Source organism: Panthera uncia, chromosome E1 (genome assembly GCF_023721935.1).
Source record: "Panthera uncia isolate 11264 chromosome E1, Puncia_PCG_1.0, whole genome shotgun sequence".
Taxonomy (NCBI): domain Eukaryota; kingdom Metazoa; phylum Chordata; class Mammalia; order Carnivora; family Felidae; genus Panthera; species Panthera uncia.
This window is the reverse complement of record NC_064814.1, coordinates 42303873-42318741: the sequence shown is the minus strand read 5'-3', so window position 1 is coordinate 42318741 and position 14869 is coordinate 42303873. Positions and strand designations below refer to the sequence as shown.

At 38.7% G+C, this 14869-nt stretch overlaps 1 protein-coding gene and 1 non-coding gene across 8 annotated transcripts in view; both read left to right on the top strand.

Moving 5' to 3' along the window:
- SSH2 (slingshot protein phosphatase 2) overlaps positions 1 to 14869 on the top strand; it is a 255079-nt gene that overhangs the window by 197698 nt on the left and 42512 nt on the right. For 6 of the 7 annotated variants that reach the window (XM_049637946.1, XM_049637944.1, XM_049637943.1 and 3 more), the window contains 2 exons: positions 8981 to 9102; positions 14246 to 14314. In XM_049637946.1, the coding sequence (XP_049493903.1) occupies positions 8981 to 9102; positions 14246 to 14314 (191 nt within the window). The remainder of the gene's footprint in view (positions 1 to 8980; positions 9103 to 14245; positions 14315 to 14869) is intronic. The other variant, XM_049637942.1, reaches the window with a different exon arrangement.
- Positions 2338 to 2418, top strand: LOC125927741 (small nucleolar RNA U2-19). Its single transcript, XR_007459428.1, has one exon. It is a non-coding gene; the product is annotated as a small nucleolar RNA U2-19 (small nucleolar RNA).

The window sequence follows — 14869 nt, the reverse complement described above, 5'->3', positions numbered from 1 at the left end:
CATTTAAGTCATGGGGGACCACTAAGCAGTTATTGCAGTAATCCAAGCATGTGATGATGGGCCTTTCTAGGTTGGGTGGTAACTTGGAAAGTGGGTTTCTACTGGCACGTTCAGTTCAAATAGTTGATCTCTGCTGTCTGAACGGGGAGAGAGATAATAAGTAGAATACAAGAGTAAATGGAAAATTGATGATCAGGTCTCTGAACTCTCTAGTGATTAACTGATTTTTCATTCACTTATTTGTTCTGTGTTTAAATTAGGTCATTTTGTCCTCTCAGATGCTACCTCTGTCACCTTAAAATGACCACCAATTTTTTTGAGAAACTTCCTTTGAAATTGAAAGAATATGAAATAAATCCTTACATCATTATTTTATGTCCTAATCTGAAAATCACATCATACATTTATGTAAATCCTGTCTATATTTTTATATACTTCTATCTTAACACTTATTTATAATTGAACAAAGTGGGGTACAGCTCTTACAGCAAAAATGCTCTAAAGCGGGGGCACCTGGGTGGCTCAGTCAGTTAAGCGTCCAACCTCGGCTCAGGTCATGGTCTCGTGGTTTGTGAGTTCAAGCCCTACATCAGGCTTGTGCTGACGGTTCGGAGCCTGGAGCCTGCTTCGGATTCTGTGTTTCCTTCTGTCTCTGCCCCTCCCCGACTTGTGCTCTGTCTCTCTCTATCAAAAATAAATAAATGTAAAAACAAAAATTTTTTAGATGCTTGAAAGCAGATACTCAAACCTTGGAGCCCATCAGAATCACCTGCAAAGCTTTGTTGAACTGCCATTTGCTGGACTCCACAATGTTTGATTTGGGAAGGGGTAGGCAGTGATAATTTGCATTTTTAACAAGTTTTCGAGTGATGTTGTTGCTGCTGATCCAGGAGTCACACTTTGAGAACACCTCCTCTAGAACCCATAATAATGGTCACTTGCACGTACTAGATGTCCATTAGATATATTTGTTTATAGTTTCCAAAACTTGTGTGGTTTGGTAGAGCTAAAGTTGAGGTCTGTCATCACTTACTTTATCTTTTTCTCTTTGATAACCTTCTGGAGTTTAGAATGTACCTCTAAATGTTAAAATAATTTTAACCACAGGAGAGCATTAAGGAAGCAGTTAGGAAGGCAGAGTTGGCAATTAACTGTTTTTCTTCCCCTGCTAAAATGTGCAACTTCAGCTGCTTTACATTTATAAAATACAAATTCAGAAAATGTAACTGATGCCTCTGAATTAATTCAGTTTAAATGACCAGCCATTTTACAGTTGTTTTGAATTGTTACAAACACATAGTCATTATGTTTCAGATTATTGAGTGAGTCATCTTCAAGAAAATGAGTGAATACATTGTGTGACTTTGGACAAATTAGCACTTTTCTAACTGAAAGGAGCATTTGTAGACTCAAAGCAAGGCCTTTTGTTTTGAGTTAAATTTGGAATGCTAAAATTCTCATCCTGGGACTTGTACATAAGGTTAAAAGTTTGATAGTCAACTGAAAGCCCTGCCTTTATTTTTTCAGTAACCAAACAACAAATAGAGGCACCAAATCCCACATTTTGCTTTAGCATTGAAAGTAAGAGTGAACCAGTTTTTCCTTCAGGGAAGCTCTGCATTCCAAATACAGTCTCAAGCATTAACTTCAGTACTTAGGAAAACTGTAGCTGATAAAATAAAGACAGTGGGTTTTTTGGTATTCTTGCACATTATCAAAGACCCATTTAACATAAAATGGACTGGAACGGGGGGTACCTGGGGGGCTCAGTTAAGTGTCTGCCTTGGGCTTAAGTTGTGATCTCACATTTGTGGGTTCAAGCCCCACATCAGGCTCTGTGCCGACAGCTCAGAGCCTGGAGCCTGCTTTGGATTCCGTGTCTTCTCCTCTCTCTACCCCTCTCCTGCTCACACTCTGTGTGTCTCTCTGTCTCTCAATAATAAATAAACGTTAAAAAAAAAAAAACTGGGAAATAAAAAACTTTCTTAACATTTGAAGTTCAGTGTTCTTTACTAGAGGTAAGGTGCTCATAAGATACAGGGAGATGTTTTTTAGTACTTTCACTTTGTAGAAGAGTTTAAGAAAATAAGGAGTTTTTTGGTTTTGTTTTTTATAGTTCATTGATAGTTGCTCAGAATGAAAATGGGTTTATTTTTTCTAAATACAAAAGTTTTAAAAATCATACAAACAGAAAGGTATAAGGAAGAAAGTAAAAATCACTTTGTATCTTACACTCTGAAAAAACAATTCTTAGTAATTTGGATAAGCTTCCTTCCAGTCTTATGTGTATATATAAAAGTATGTGTCAGATTCTCTGACTCTGCTCTTGCTGAAGTGGATCAATGATAAAAATAGCCAAATCTGAGTATCAGAAAACCTACTAGTCTCCCTGATGTGTGATCTTGGTTTCAGCTTAGGTCATGATCTCACAGTTTGTGAGTTTGAGCCCCAAGTCAGGCTCTGCACTGGCAGCACGGAGCCTGCTTGGGATTCATTCGTTCTCATTCTCTCTCTCTCTCTCTCTCGCTCTCGCTCTCACTCTCGCTCTCACTCTCGCTCTCTCTGCCCCTCCCCTGCTCATGCTGTCTCTCTCTTTCTCAAAACAAATACATTTGAAAAAAAAGTGACAGTGAATAACTGACAACTTGCTCATGGATGAATGAAATTAGGGGAAATGTGTGTATATGAAAGGCTAATCAGTTTTGAGTAACGAAAAGGTTTTACTACTGACCTTTATAACTATGAAGGTTTCGGGGGGGGGCCTAGGTGGCTCAGTCAGCTAAGCATCTGACTCATGATCTCACGATTCATGAGTTCGAGCCCTGCATCAGGCTCCATGCTGACATTATGAAGCCTGCTTGGGATTCTCTCCTCCCCACCTCTCTCTGCCCCTCCCTTGTGCATGTGCTCTCTCTCTCTCTCTCTCTCTCTCTCTCTCAAAATAAATAAAAGAAAGAAAACTATTAAAAAACCAAACAAACAGGGGCGCCTGGGTGGCGCAGTCGGTTAAGCGTCCGACTTCAGCCAGGTCACGATCTCGCGGTCCGTGAGTTCGAGCCCCGCGTCAGGCTCTGGGCTGACGGCTCGGAGCCTGGAGCCTGTTTCCGATTCTGTGTCTCCCTCTCTCCCCCCCCCCCCTCCGTTCTTGCTCTCTCTCTCCCCCAAAAAAAAAAAAAAAAAAAAAAAATTAATAAAAACAAACAAACAAACAAACAAACAATGAAGGCTTCTTACACTTGATCTGAGCTTAGAATTAAAAGGAAAAGAGAGGGGTGCCTGGGTGGCTCAGTTGGCTAAGCATCTCACTTCAGCTCAGGTCATGATCTCATGGTTTGTGAGTTGGAGCCCTGCAGCAGGCTCTGTGCTAACATCTTGGAGCCTGGAGCCTGCTTCAGAGTCTGTGTCTCCCTCTCTCTCTGCCCCTCCCCCTCTTGCACTCTGTCTCCCTCTCTCTCAAAAATAAATAAATATTAAAAAATAATAATAAAAGGGGAAAAGAGTATATGTCAAAGCACCTTTTTTTTTTTTTTTTTTTTTTTTTTTTTTTTTTTTTTACAAAAATGAGATAAGGGGCTCCTTGGGTGGCTCACTCCGTCAAGCATCCAACTCTTGATTTCAACTCAGGTCCTGATCTCAGTTTGTGAGATTGAGCCCTGCATTGGGCTCTGTGTTGTCAGTGCCAAGCCTGCTTGGGATTCTCTCTCTGCCCCTTCTCTGCTTGCGTTCTTTCTCTCTCAAAATCAATAAATAAACATTTTTAAAGATGAAATAGAAAAAATATAAATGCTGTCTTATAACCTGCTTTCTTCACACTTTATTATAGATATCTTTCCGTGTCAGCAAATAAATCTGTTTTTAATGGCTACAAAGAATATAATACATAGATTTTTTTAATTGAAGAATTTCATAGAGATAGACTGAAGGAATAAAATCCTGAGACTCCCTCAAGCTCTGTTTCTTTTGAAAACAATGTTCTTTAGTTTATTAGTATCACATCTGAAGTCTATTTTAATTTTATATATTGACTTTGCTTTGTTCTTTTGGCTAGAATTTAATATTTACATACTTTTGAAACCTTTCTCTCTGATGGATTGGGTGAGCTGCCTGTCTAGACATTGGGACTTTATAATGTGGCTTCCTTGAGAATAAACATTGCATGCAGTGGCATGATGTAAGACTCTTAGTAAAAAGAAATGAAAGGCAAAGGTGCAGTATAAGCTTAAGGAATAGTATTTCTTGATGTTGGATGATACTGAAGACAGAAGTTATTTTACCAGGTGGTGTTTGTGAACTGCTTATAATGAGATTAAAAATTTAAGTTAGTTACTGAGAGAAATTTTAACATCATTCTTTGATAGATGAGCTTTGCAAACAGGTTGAGTTCTTATCTCTCAGAAATAAAGCAGAGGCAGGTGACTTCTCAGACCTACCCCAGTCCTCAGATTGCTGAATCCAGTTCACCTGAAACTTGTAACAAGATTTCAACTTTAGGCAATAAATGGACTTTCTTGGAATAATTTTCTCAGTTGCTATTATTGCCAAGTTTTGAAATTTAAAATATTGTTTTGGCTGGACAATTAGAATAAATTTCAGTGGTATTCTTTTCAGTGAGAACTTTAGTTGATCAAATGCATCTGAATTGTTGTCTTATTCTAGTCATCTATTCCATGTAAATGTTGGAAACTAAGGAAATGTGCAAATTACTGCCAATTCCAATATTAGGGAATTATGTAAAAAACTGCCATTTTAAATTACATTTCTCTGATTAACTTGTTGGGTTAAATTACATTATTAGATTTTGTCAATCTTCTTCCCAACAGAAGAGTATGAAATAAACTTCAAACCCAGGTGGGTATTGGGTTTTTCTTTATGCTGTGGCTCTTAAATTTTTAATTCCATAACCTAGAATCTTGAACTTTGAAAGGAAATTTAAAACCTTGAGTCCATCCTCAGCATTGCAATTTTTTCTATAAAAGCTTTCATCTCAACCTTCTTGAGTATATAAGTGTTAATGGCTTCTGACTTCCTGATTAAAGCACCACTTCCTTTTAGTAAGAATTAGTTGGGGCACCTGGCTGGCGCAGTCGATAGAGCATGTAACCCTTGGTCTCAGGGCTGTAAGTTTGAACCTCACATTGGGTGTAGAGATTGCCTAAAAATAGATCTCAAAAAAATAAAAAACAAACAAACAAAAACGTATTAGCAATTACACAGATACTCTCTAGAGGTCCGAGATCAAACCCTAAGGCCTCTAAGTGCCTTTCTGCCATCTAAAAAGCCTAGAATTGAAGAAATCTGAGATGTACCTATTACTTAATCCTAAATCAGTATAAAATGGGAAATCAGCATTTCCCATTAGGTTTGGGGTCTGATGTTATGATTATATTAATAAGCAAGGGAAGGCCAAATGTTTGAAATTCTCTTGATGTTAGGAATAAATAAACCCCTCACATTTACAAAAGAGAACTAATGGGGCACCTGGGTTGCTCAGTTGGTTAGGCGTCCGACTTCAGCTCAGGTCATGACCTTGTGGCTCGTGGGTTTGAGCCCCGTGTTGGGCTCTGTGCTGACAACTCAGAGCCTGGAGCCTACTTTAGATTCTGTGCCTCCCTCTCTCCCTCCCCAGCCTATGTGTTCATTCTCTCTCTCTCTCTCTCTCTCTCTTTGAAAAAATAAACATTAAAAATTTTTTTAAGACAACTAATGTTTACCCTGAATATCCCAAAGAAACTCTTGCTGCCCACCTGCTAACTTAGTCTCATAACTTGTATGATAGGTAATGTTTGTGGAGGTTATTTGTTTTTTCCTTTTATTTGTTTCAGCTTAGCCACTGGTTGGTGTAGAAGCTGTGGATAAATTTCAGGAGCACAGTTCAGTTGTTCCCATTCTGTATGTATTTGAGCCTTGACAGAGGATGAAAGAGCCCCTAACATATTTAGGAAACTGAACAGTTAGCTCAGAGCTTGCCAAGGCAAGCCCAAGTTTAGGTATGTAATAATATGTGAGCTCTTGTTGATAAAAAATTCTAGTTTACCTGTACCTGGTTTCTGATTAGTTTAATATTCTGTGTTGTGTTCCTAGAATCAGAGTGTTGATGCTGCCTTCCAGTCTCCTCATGTGCATTTACTCCTATCCATAGCTATATGTGTATAATGCTCGTTTGGCCCAGCCCTCTGTTAGGCCTTTGTCCATTTAAGTATTAGTTCTTAGCTTCTCACAAATGAATTTGATTTGAAATGCTCTGTTGCTTTGTGGAACATCAAGTTAGCAGTACAGCTCTCTCAACCTTGCATACTTGGAATCAGAATGGTGGATGTTACATTCTTGTTGTATCAGCTCTTATTAGAAACAAGTTTTAATATGGCCACTTTTGCCATTTGTGCTTCCCTAACTTTTCCTAGTTGTATCGGATTAGAGACAAAAAGGTAGCCATGGCAGTGAGTCTTACCTCTCTCTGCCTTGCTAAATGGCTCACTTAAGCTGTGTGACTGCATTTCTTTTTCTCTTTGCATGGCTACTTTTGGATTAGTGACAGAATTGAGGGAAAGGAAACTCCAAGAGAAGCACTGAAAGAATCCCAAATAGAAATTTCTGTCAAATTTCTGACGGATATCTTGAGCTAGTTGATGGGATTGGAACTCTGTGTCTCTTATGAGATAAGGAAAGATAAGGAATGGTGGGTATTTTATACAGAGTAAATTGCCTCCAGTGCAGTTTCCTGGATTTTTATTAAAACAAATAAAGAGGGGCGCCTGGGTGGCTTGGTCGGTTAAGCGTCCGACTTCGGCTCAGGTCATGATCTCAGAGTCTGTGAGTTCGAGCCCCGCGTCGGGCTCTGTGTTGACAGCTCAGAGCTTGGAGCCTGTTTCAGATTCTGTGTCTCCCTCTCTCTCTGCTCCTCCCCTGTTCATGCTCTGTCTCTCTCTGTCTCAAAAATAAATGTTAAAAAAAAAATTTTTTTTAAAAAAAAAGAAGAGCAAACTAGACTGTGCACTCTGCAAGGCAAGGACGGTATCTTTCTTCTACCATTGAATCTTTAGCACTTGGCTCTGATTATATATGCAGTAAATGTATAGTAATATTTGAATGGATGTTAACTGGAAGCCATTTTTTTCATCTGTTTCCCACCCCACCCCCACATTTTTTTCTTTCTTTGTTGGAATTTTTATTTTTTTAAGCTTCAACTCTGTGCCCAACGTGGGGTTTGAACTCATGACCCTGAGATCTAGAGTCACATGCTCTACTGACTGAGCCAGCCAGGCCCCCATCTTTATTGGAAAATTTTGTTAAATTGCTTTATTGAGGCATAATTGATCTTCAAAAAGTTGTGCATATTTAATATGTACAACTGGATGAGTTTGGAGATAAGTATACATCCATGAAACCATCACCACAATCTATGCCATAAACATCTCTATCATTTCCCAAAGTCTCCCCCAACCCTCTTTATTATAATAATTGTTATTATTTATTGTTATAAGATGTGCCCTCTTTTTTTTTTATTTTTTTTTTTTTAACATTTATTTATTTTTGAGACAGAAAGAGACAGAGCATGAACGGGGGAGGGTCAGAGAGAGAGGGAGACACAGAATCCGAAACAGGCTCCAGGCTCTGAGCTGTCAGCACGGAGCCCGATGCAGGGCTCGAACTCACAGACTCTGAGATCATGACCTGAGCCGAAGTCGGATACTCAACTGACTGAGCCACCCAGGCGCCCCAAGAAGTGCCCTCTTAACAAAAATTTTAATGGCCTTTTTTTTTTTTTTTTAGCAGTTTTAGGAAAAGTGAACAGAAGGTAGAGATTTCCCATATATTCTCTGTCTCCATTCTTTCATAGCCTGCCCCATTTGTTACAATTGATGGACCTACATTGATTGACACATCATTATTACTCAAAGTCAAAGTTTACCTTAGGGTTCAGTCTTGGTGTTGTACATTCTGTGGGTTTTGACAAATGTATAATGACATGTATCCATCACTTTGGTATCCTACAGAGTAGTTTCATGGCTCTAAAAACTTCTGTACTCCCCTACACCCTGGCAACTACATATCTTTTTACTGACTCCATAGTTTTGCCCTTTACAGAATGTCATATAGTTCGAATCATATAATATGTAGCCTCTTTAGATTGGCTCCTCACACAAAGTAATATGCATTTAAGATTCCTCCATGTCTTTTCATGACTTTATAGCTCATTTCTTTTTAGTGCTGAATAATATTCCTTTGTATGTATTTAGTTTATTCACCTACTGAAGGACATCTTGGTTGCTTCCCATTGTTGGAACATTTTAAAGTAAAACTTGGACACCATGTCATTTTACTCTAGATACTTAAGAAGAAAGCATAACCACAGTGCCATTATCACACTAACAGTAAATCCTTAATATCATTTAATATCCTGTCCATATTCAAATTTTTGGAAGGCCCGTTTAAAGTACTATAAACAAGCAATAAATAAAATTTTTAACAAAAAAATAATATAAGCCTCTGAAAAAGCAATGTCTTTATCACTAAAACTAAAGAAGGAAATCTCATAGTGTATAATCTTTCAATTGAGTACACTCCTCTTATATATTAATAGCTTGCTTTGTATTGAAATTGTTTCTGCAACTTGCATCTATGAGTCCGGTGCTCACATTCATACAACTCACATTTCCCTCTTCGATCTTTAGAACATGCCCTGGTAGTTGTTATTATAAATGCTAGTAGCAAATATTTATAGAGCTTTTACTCTATGCCAAGCACTGTGTTTTACATGCATTATTTCATGTGATTCTTATGATCCAATGGGGGTAGGTATTATTATATCTCCCTCCAATTAATTTAGTAACTTACTGAAGGTTTCATAGTTAATACATGAGCTGGGATGTGAATTTAAGTCTTCCTGAGCATGCTGTAAGATGCTGATATAAAAAAGGTTGAATGATCTACAACTAACCTTCTAAATTTCCTAACGTATCTGTTGTCTGTTATCTTCCAGGCTGTAAGACTAGAAAGTACTTACCAGAATAGAACACGCTATATGGTAGTGGTTTCAACTAATGGTAGACAAGACACTGAAGAAAGCATCGTCCTAGGAATGGATTTCTCTTCTAATGACAGGTACGGTACCCCAAAAGGAGGATGAGAAGACTCCTTTTTAAATAACCTATTCCAGTTGCCTTTTGAGTTATTACAAAAACATATTTTGCCAATTCTATTCTTAAAGGTCAATGCCTAAAACTAGGGAGCACAAAAGTTATCTTAGCCATACAATCTTGAGGGATGAAAATGATTAGTGAATGTCTTTGATTGTGTTCCTAATTTATCACCTATTCCTCACCTTCCTCTACCCTTAGGTGGTAATGAATATAAAGCAAATGATTTAAACTTCAGTCTCCAGGAATAAAAACCTACCTTTTCTTTGTAGTTAACTCTATTTTAAGCAGTAATGATTCACATTGCTGATTCTAGGGCACGTACCCTTTAATATAGTGCACCAGTGGGTCTTGGGTTCAAAGAGAGCCCACTTTAACTGCAATCTCTTCTATTTATTCTTGGCCTTACACCTTGCTTTTACCAAATGTTTTACTTCCTTTTTCCTGCTTCTGAGGTAGAAGGGCAGGGTTGGGAGGAATTGATTCTTTAAACTCAGAACAGAACCTTTTATAATCTTGCACCTTTGGCTTTAGCAGTACTTTGCATCCTATATTTAAAGATACCATACACCACTCAGAACCTGGCTCTTTTGTGTCCGTAAGGTTTATTGCTTTCCTTTTTTATTTTCCCACTTCTTCTGGAGAAACCTTGAGAAGACTGTGGAATGTGGCTAAGCAGATCTTTGCACTCCAGATAATAAGCCTCAGGAAATCCTGCCAGATGTCTCAAAGCATTGACTTCCTCATTCAGGACTAGAATGGAACTGTGGAGTAGCTGGCAGTGTGATCCGGGCCTGGGAGAATTTAGCCACAAAGAGAAGACAGGGAGTGATTCTAATTGTCCTGATCTTGGGAAGAAAAAAATCACATTTGTCATTAGGTTTCCCAAACAAGTGTTTACCTACACTTGTACAGTCAACCTGAAAGTTATTTGTGGTTTCACGAGGCCAGAGTTGTTACCTTGTATAACTCTTACAGCCTTTAATTGTATGCTCTGAAATTACACAGGTTTATAAACCACATTTCGGTTTTCTCCTGCATGGATTTAACCTCTGGTATTAGCTAAGCAATAGACCTTTCAGAAAGTAAGCATTTATCCTTTTAACTACCTACCTTGCCTACATCATTAGTATTTTAAGACCTCTGATTTGGACTTTTCTCTCTCTAGATCTGCGCTGTCCCATACAGTAGCCACTAACCACTTTGTGACCATTTAAATAAGTTAAAATTAAACAAAATTTAAATGTCAGTCCCTCAGTCACAACTAGCCACATTTCAAGTACTTTGGCTATATGTGGCTAGTGGCTGCCATATTGGACAGTACATGTACAGAACATTTCCATTGTTGCAGAAAGTTCAGTTGGGCAGTGCTACTCTATATCTTATTTCCTTTGGTTCTTCCTGATTCTTCTCTTAGAAACCCCATAAAACAGGAACTGGGATTGCGTGGAAACTTATGCTTGAGTCTTCCCCTAGGGATCCAAGGCAACAACTTCAGATTCTCCTGACTCAGCATGTGAGAAATGAGCTGTGTAATCTTATCTCTTTTACTTTGTTCCAAATGTTCCCAGAAATCATAAAGAATGCTTATTAATATGGGTGCCCAATAATTTATCCTCAGTGAATTTCATCTGTCTTCAGTAATGGTCCTGCCTGAATCACATCTGACTAACAAAAGAAAATTTTATTTTATGGAAGACAGAATGTAATGTGAAAAGCTATAGAAACTAGTTTTCATTCTGTTTGGTAACCTCAGTATTATGAATTCCCATCTTCTGTTTGATTAATCTCCTTGGATAATAAAAAAAAGTGCTGCCCACTTCAGAATACTGGCACTCAGGTAATCTAGTATCATTTCTAGCTCAACTGCTGTTGAAGGAATTTGTATCATTTTATATCAGAGAATATAAAAAGTTCATGTTTCAAAATAGCACTAAACCAAAGTAGAACCGATTGTTTATGACAGACATATCTTCCCAAATAGTCCCCAAGATATGATATGCCAATTCATTTAGCCTGTTTACAAGTTCTTTCAGTATTGTGTTATATTTTAAGGAAGACATTTTTATTTAATATGAAATTGTCAAACTGGTTTCTATACAACACCCAGTGCTCATCCCAAAAGGTGCCTTCCTCAATGCCCATCACCCACCCTCCCCTCCCTCCCACCCCCCATCAACCCTCAGTTTATTCTCAGTTTTTAAGAGTCCCTTATGGTTTGGCTCTCTCCCTCTCTTTTTTTTTTTCCTTCCCCTCCCCCATGGTCTTCTGTTAAGTTTCTCAGGATCCACATAAGAGTGAAAACATAACAAATATTTAATATACAGTGTAACCTTGGTTTCCAAATTGCATTGAATATATTTCAAATTATAAAATAATAGAGCCTTTTGGTGTCATTTTGTAATTTTCCTTTGAACCCCCAACACCTTGAAATGTCTGGTACAAATAGGCACTCGATAAATATTTGTTGAATGGGATGAGTACTAAAATAAGTACCTATACTCTAAAGGAGAAAAATCTCATGAAACTCAAGGTAAACTAGATAAAAAATACTAGGTGTGCCTAATTCAGGCCTGTCTTTCCTATCATGTGAAAAAGCTATTTCTTAATGTAAAGAAGGAGCCTGGCCTGAATATAAGCTGAAAATGTGATGTTTGATTCCTACATATCACTGCCTCTTGTCCAAAGTTTAACTGGTGTTTGATCACAAGCTCATATATCACACTCTTTTAGACCTCTGCATCCTCTTCTGTAGTTACTTAATGTCAAGATTTGTCACTAGGCTATAAACGTTTTGTGTTTATACCCAAACTATACTTGTTGCTGAGAACCTGGCTAGGCACTCACTTCAAAAAGAAAAAGAAAAGAAGGAAAAAGGAACTACTCTGAAAATAACCCCACTCCATCTGAGGACACCATTTTCAAAACAAGTTTTACTTGTGCTCATCTCATCTTCTCAATGAAAATAGTGGTAGAGTTGTCTTCCTCCCCCCTGGACTCTAGCATGATAGCTGTGTGTCTGGAGTTCAGGCCCAGCCTTCCAATGTGGATAAGCTGTTGCAATCTTGATTTGACTCTCCTGAACTCTGGAATCATTAGTGGAGGGAGCACTGAGTAACACAGACCAGCAAGCACAGTGCAAAGCATTAGACACAGCCCACCTAGGGAATGGCCTTGGTCAGCCCTGCACTGACTCCCAACAGTCAAAGCTTGATATTCTTCATGTTGTTTTCACTGCATCTTTGTGATGTTTCCTGTCTCTCCATGCCCCCACTTTCAGTTGTATTAGAACACTCACCAAAAATTCATACTCAGCATTTGTTTTATGTGACTATTCATATGTATTGTTTCACTTTAAATACTTAAAATATTTATGATAACTCTATGAAAGTAGGTTTTGTTACCTGCATTTTAAGATGAAGGAATTAAGACAGAGAGGGTAAATAACTTACCAAAAAGAATTGAAATACCGAAGGAGATCAAATCCAGATATTTTGATACAGTGTAAGTGTTTTGTTATGTTTTGGTACTGTGATACACATTTTTAGTGTGTTATTTAATCTTCAAAAGAAGGTGTTTTTGGTTTTATAGATGAGAAAACTGGAGCACAAAGCAATTAAATAATTTGCCTAAAATTATACAGTTAGTGCCAGAATCTGGGTTCCAGAGCCCATGTGACTCCAGAGCCCGTGCTCTCAACCATAATTTGCTGTTCTGCCTCCCATGTGTACGGTTCCTTCTATACCATGCTGCTCTTCTAGATACATTGGCAGGGAGAGGGCGTCAAAGCCTTTGGGAGACTGGATGGAAGGGGAAATTGGCTTATGGCAACCTTAAGGAGAGAAAGTGGCAGAGGTCCGGGGAAGACTACAGAGAAGTGGTGCAATAGAGACACAATTGAGAACCCATGGCTTTCTTTCTTTTTTTTTTTTTAATTTTTTCTTTTTTTACATTTTATTTTTTTGAGAGAGAGAGACAGAGAGACAGAGCACAAGTGAGGGAGAGGCAGAGAGAGAGGGAGACACAGAATCAGAAGCAGGTTCCAGGCCCTCAGCTGTCAGCACAGAGCCCAACATGGGGCTCAAACTCACAAACTGTGAGATCATGACCTGAGCCAGAGTCGGATACTTAGCCAACTGGGCCACCCAGGCACCCTGAGAACCTATGGCTTTCTATCCCAACCTATTCCCTTAACTTAAAGCTAATTTCCTCCCTGAGTTAATATGTGACTTAAATAGGATTTCAGTATACTAGGGCTGTCCTTTTGTTGGTTTGTTAACATTCCTATTCGCTCTGCATCTCAGCAGTGCTGGTCTAGTTCAGTGCACTGTCACCAGGCTCTGTTTTATTTAAGTTGCATTGTGTCTATTTTTTCTCTCTAACTTGATCACAAACCATTAACAATTACTTTTTTACATATTTTAATTCCCTTTCTCTTTTAGACAATTGAATGTGTTCTGATGTTTAGTAAATCTACATAAACTTCAGAATTAAATTTGAGCAAATTATATATTCAGAGGTCTTCAGCAACCAGCAGTTCTTGGCATTAGAAAAAATTTTGGAGGGTGCCTGGGTGGCTCAGTCAGTTAAGCATCCAGCTTCAGCTCAGGTCATGATCTCACAGTTCATGGGTTCGAGCCCCTTGTCAGGCTCTATACTCACAGGTCAGAGCCTGGAGCCTGCTTCAGATTCATTCTCTCTCTCTCTCTCTCTCTCTCTCTCTCTCTCTCTCTCCCCCCCCCCCAAAAATAAATATTAAAAGAAATTTTTTTGTTGTTGTGTTAGGTGCTGTGACTTTGGGGTGAAACCTGCCAATCACAAGTCAGCATGTGGATTTTTAGACAGTGGCCACTTTCGAGATTGCAATACAAGTTGCTCAGTCAATAAGTTTTCTTTTTTAAATATGTAAGGACCTAATAACCACCTGTTTGATACAGCTCCAGAGCACATGCATTAGGTTGATAGTAATATGATAGAAATTCCTCCACTCCTAACACGCCAGAATTTAGAGCTGAGGGGCTTTATCTTTTGTGTTGAAAGAGTTAATAAAGAACTGCTTCCTAAAATAATAGGCATTATTAACCTGTGGACTGTTTCTTGTCTTGCAGCAGCACTTGTACCATGGGCTTAGTCCTGCCTCTCTGGAGTGACACCCTAATTCATTTGGATGGTGATGGGTAAGAGCTTTCCGTTTTTATTCTCCTACAGAAAGCCAAGGGATGGGTTCCATCTTAGTGCCCATTCATTCAGCTGAATGGGAGGCCCAGTGTGCCCAAGTAAACTGTCATGTCAGCAACTCAGTGAGTCCTTTTAAACTTCTGTTTTGTAAAGTGGAGTAAAAATATAACTTGCCAGGGCCTCTCACTTCTGTTCTTCTAGGCTGGCTACAGTAAGAATCCAAACAAAGAAAAACTAGTTTGTTGGCTCACTCTTTCATCTGAGCATGTGGGACTGTTGCAATGCTCTCCCAGAGGATGATATGTTCTGTTTCAAATAACCTCTTGCTGCCTCTGCCAGCTGTCAGCCTACAGTATAACCCCTTTCCTGTGCCAATTCCTTCCAGTGACCCTCCACCCCCACCTCCTGGTGTTTTTAGAATGTGTCCCCAAGAGACCAAGATGTTTGCTCCAGTTTATAAAACCCAGGTCAGGTTTGCTAAGAACCCACAAGACTTCCAAATAGAAATATACAGCAGAACAGTTTGTCTGTAGCTACAGCTGGGAAACTATATG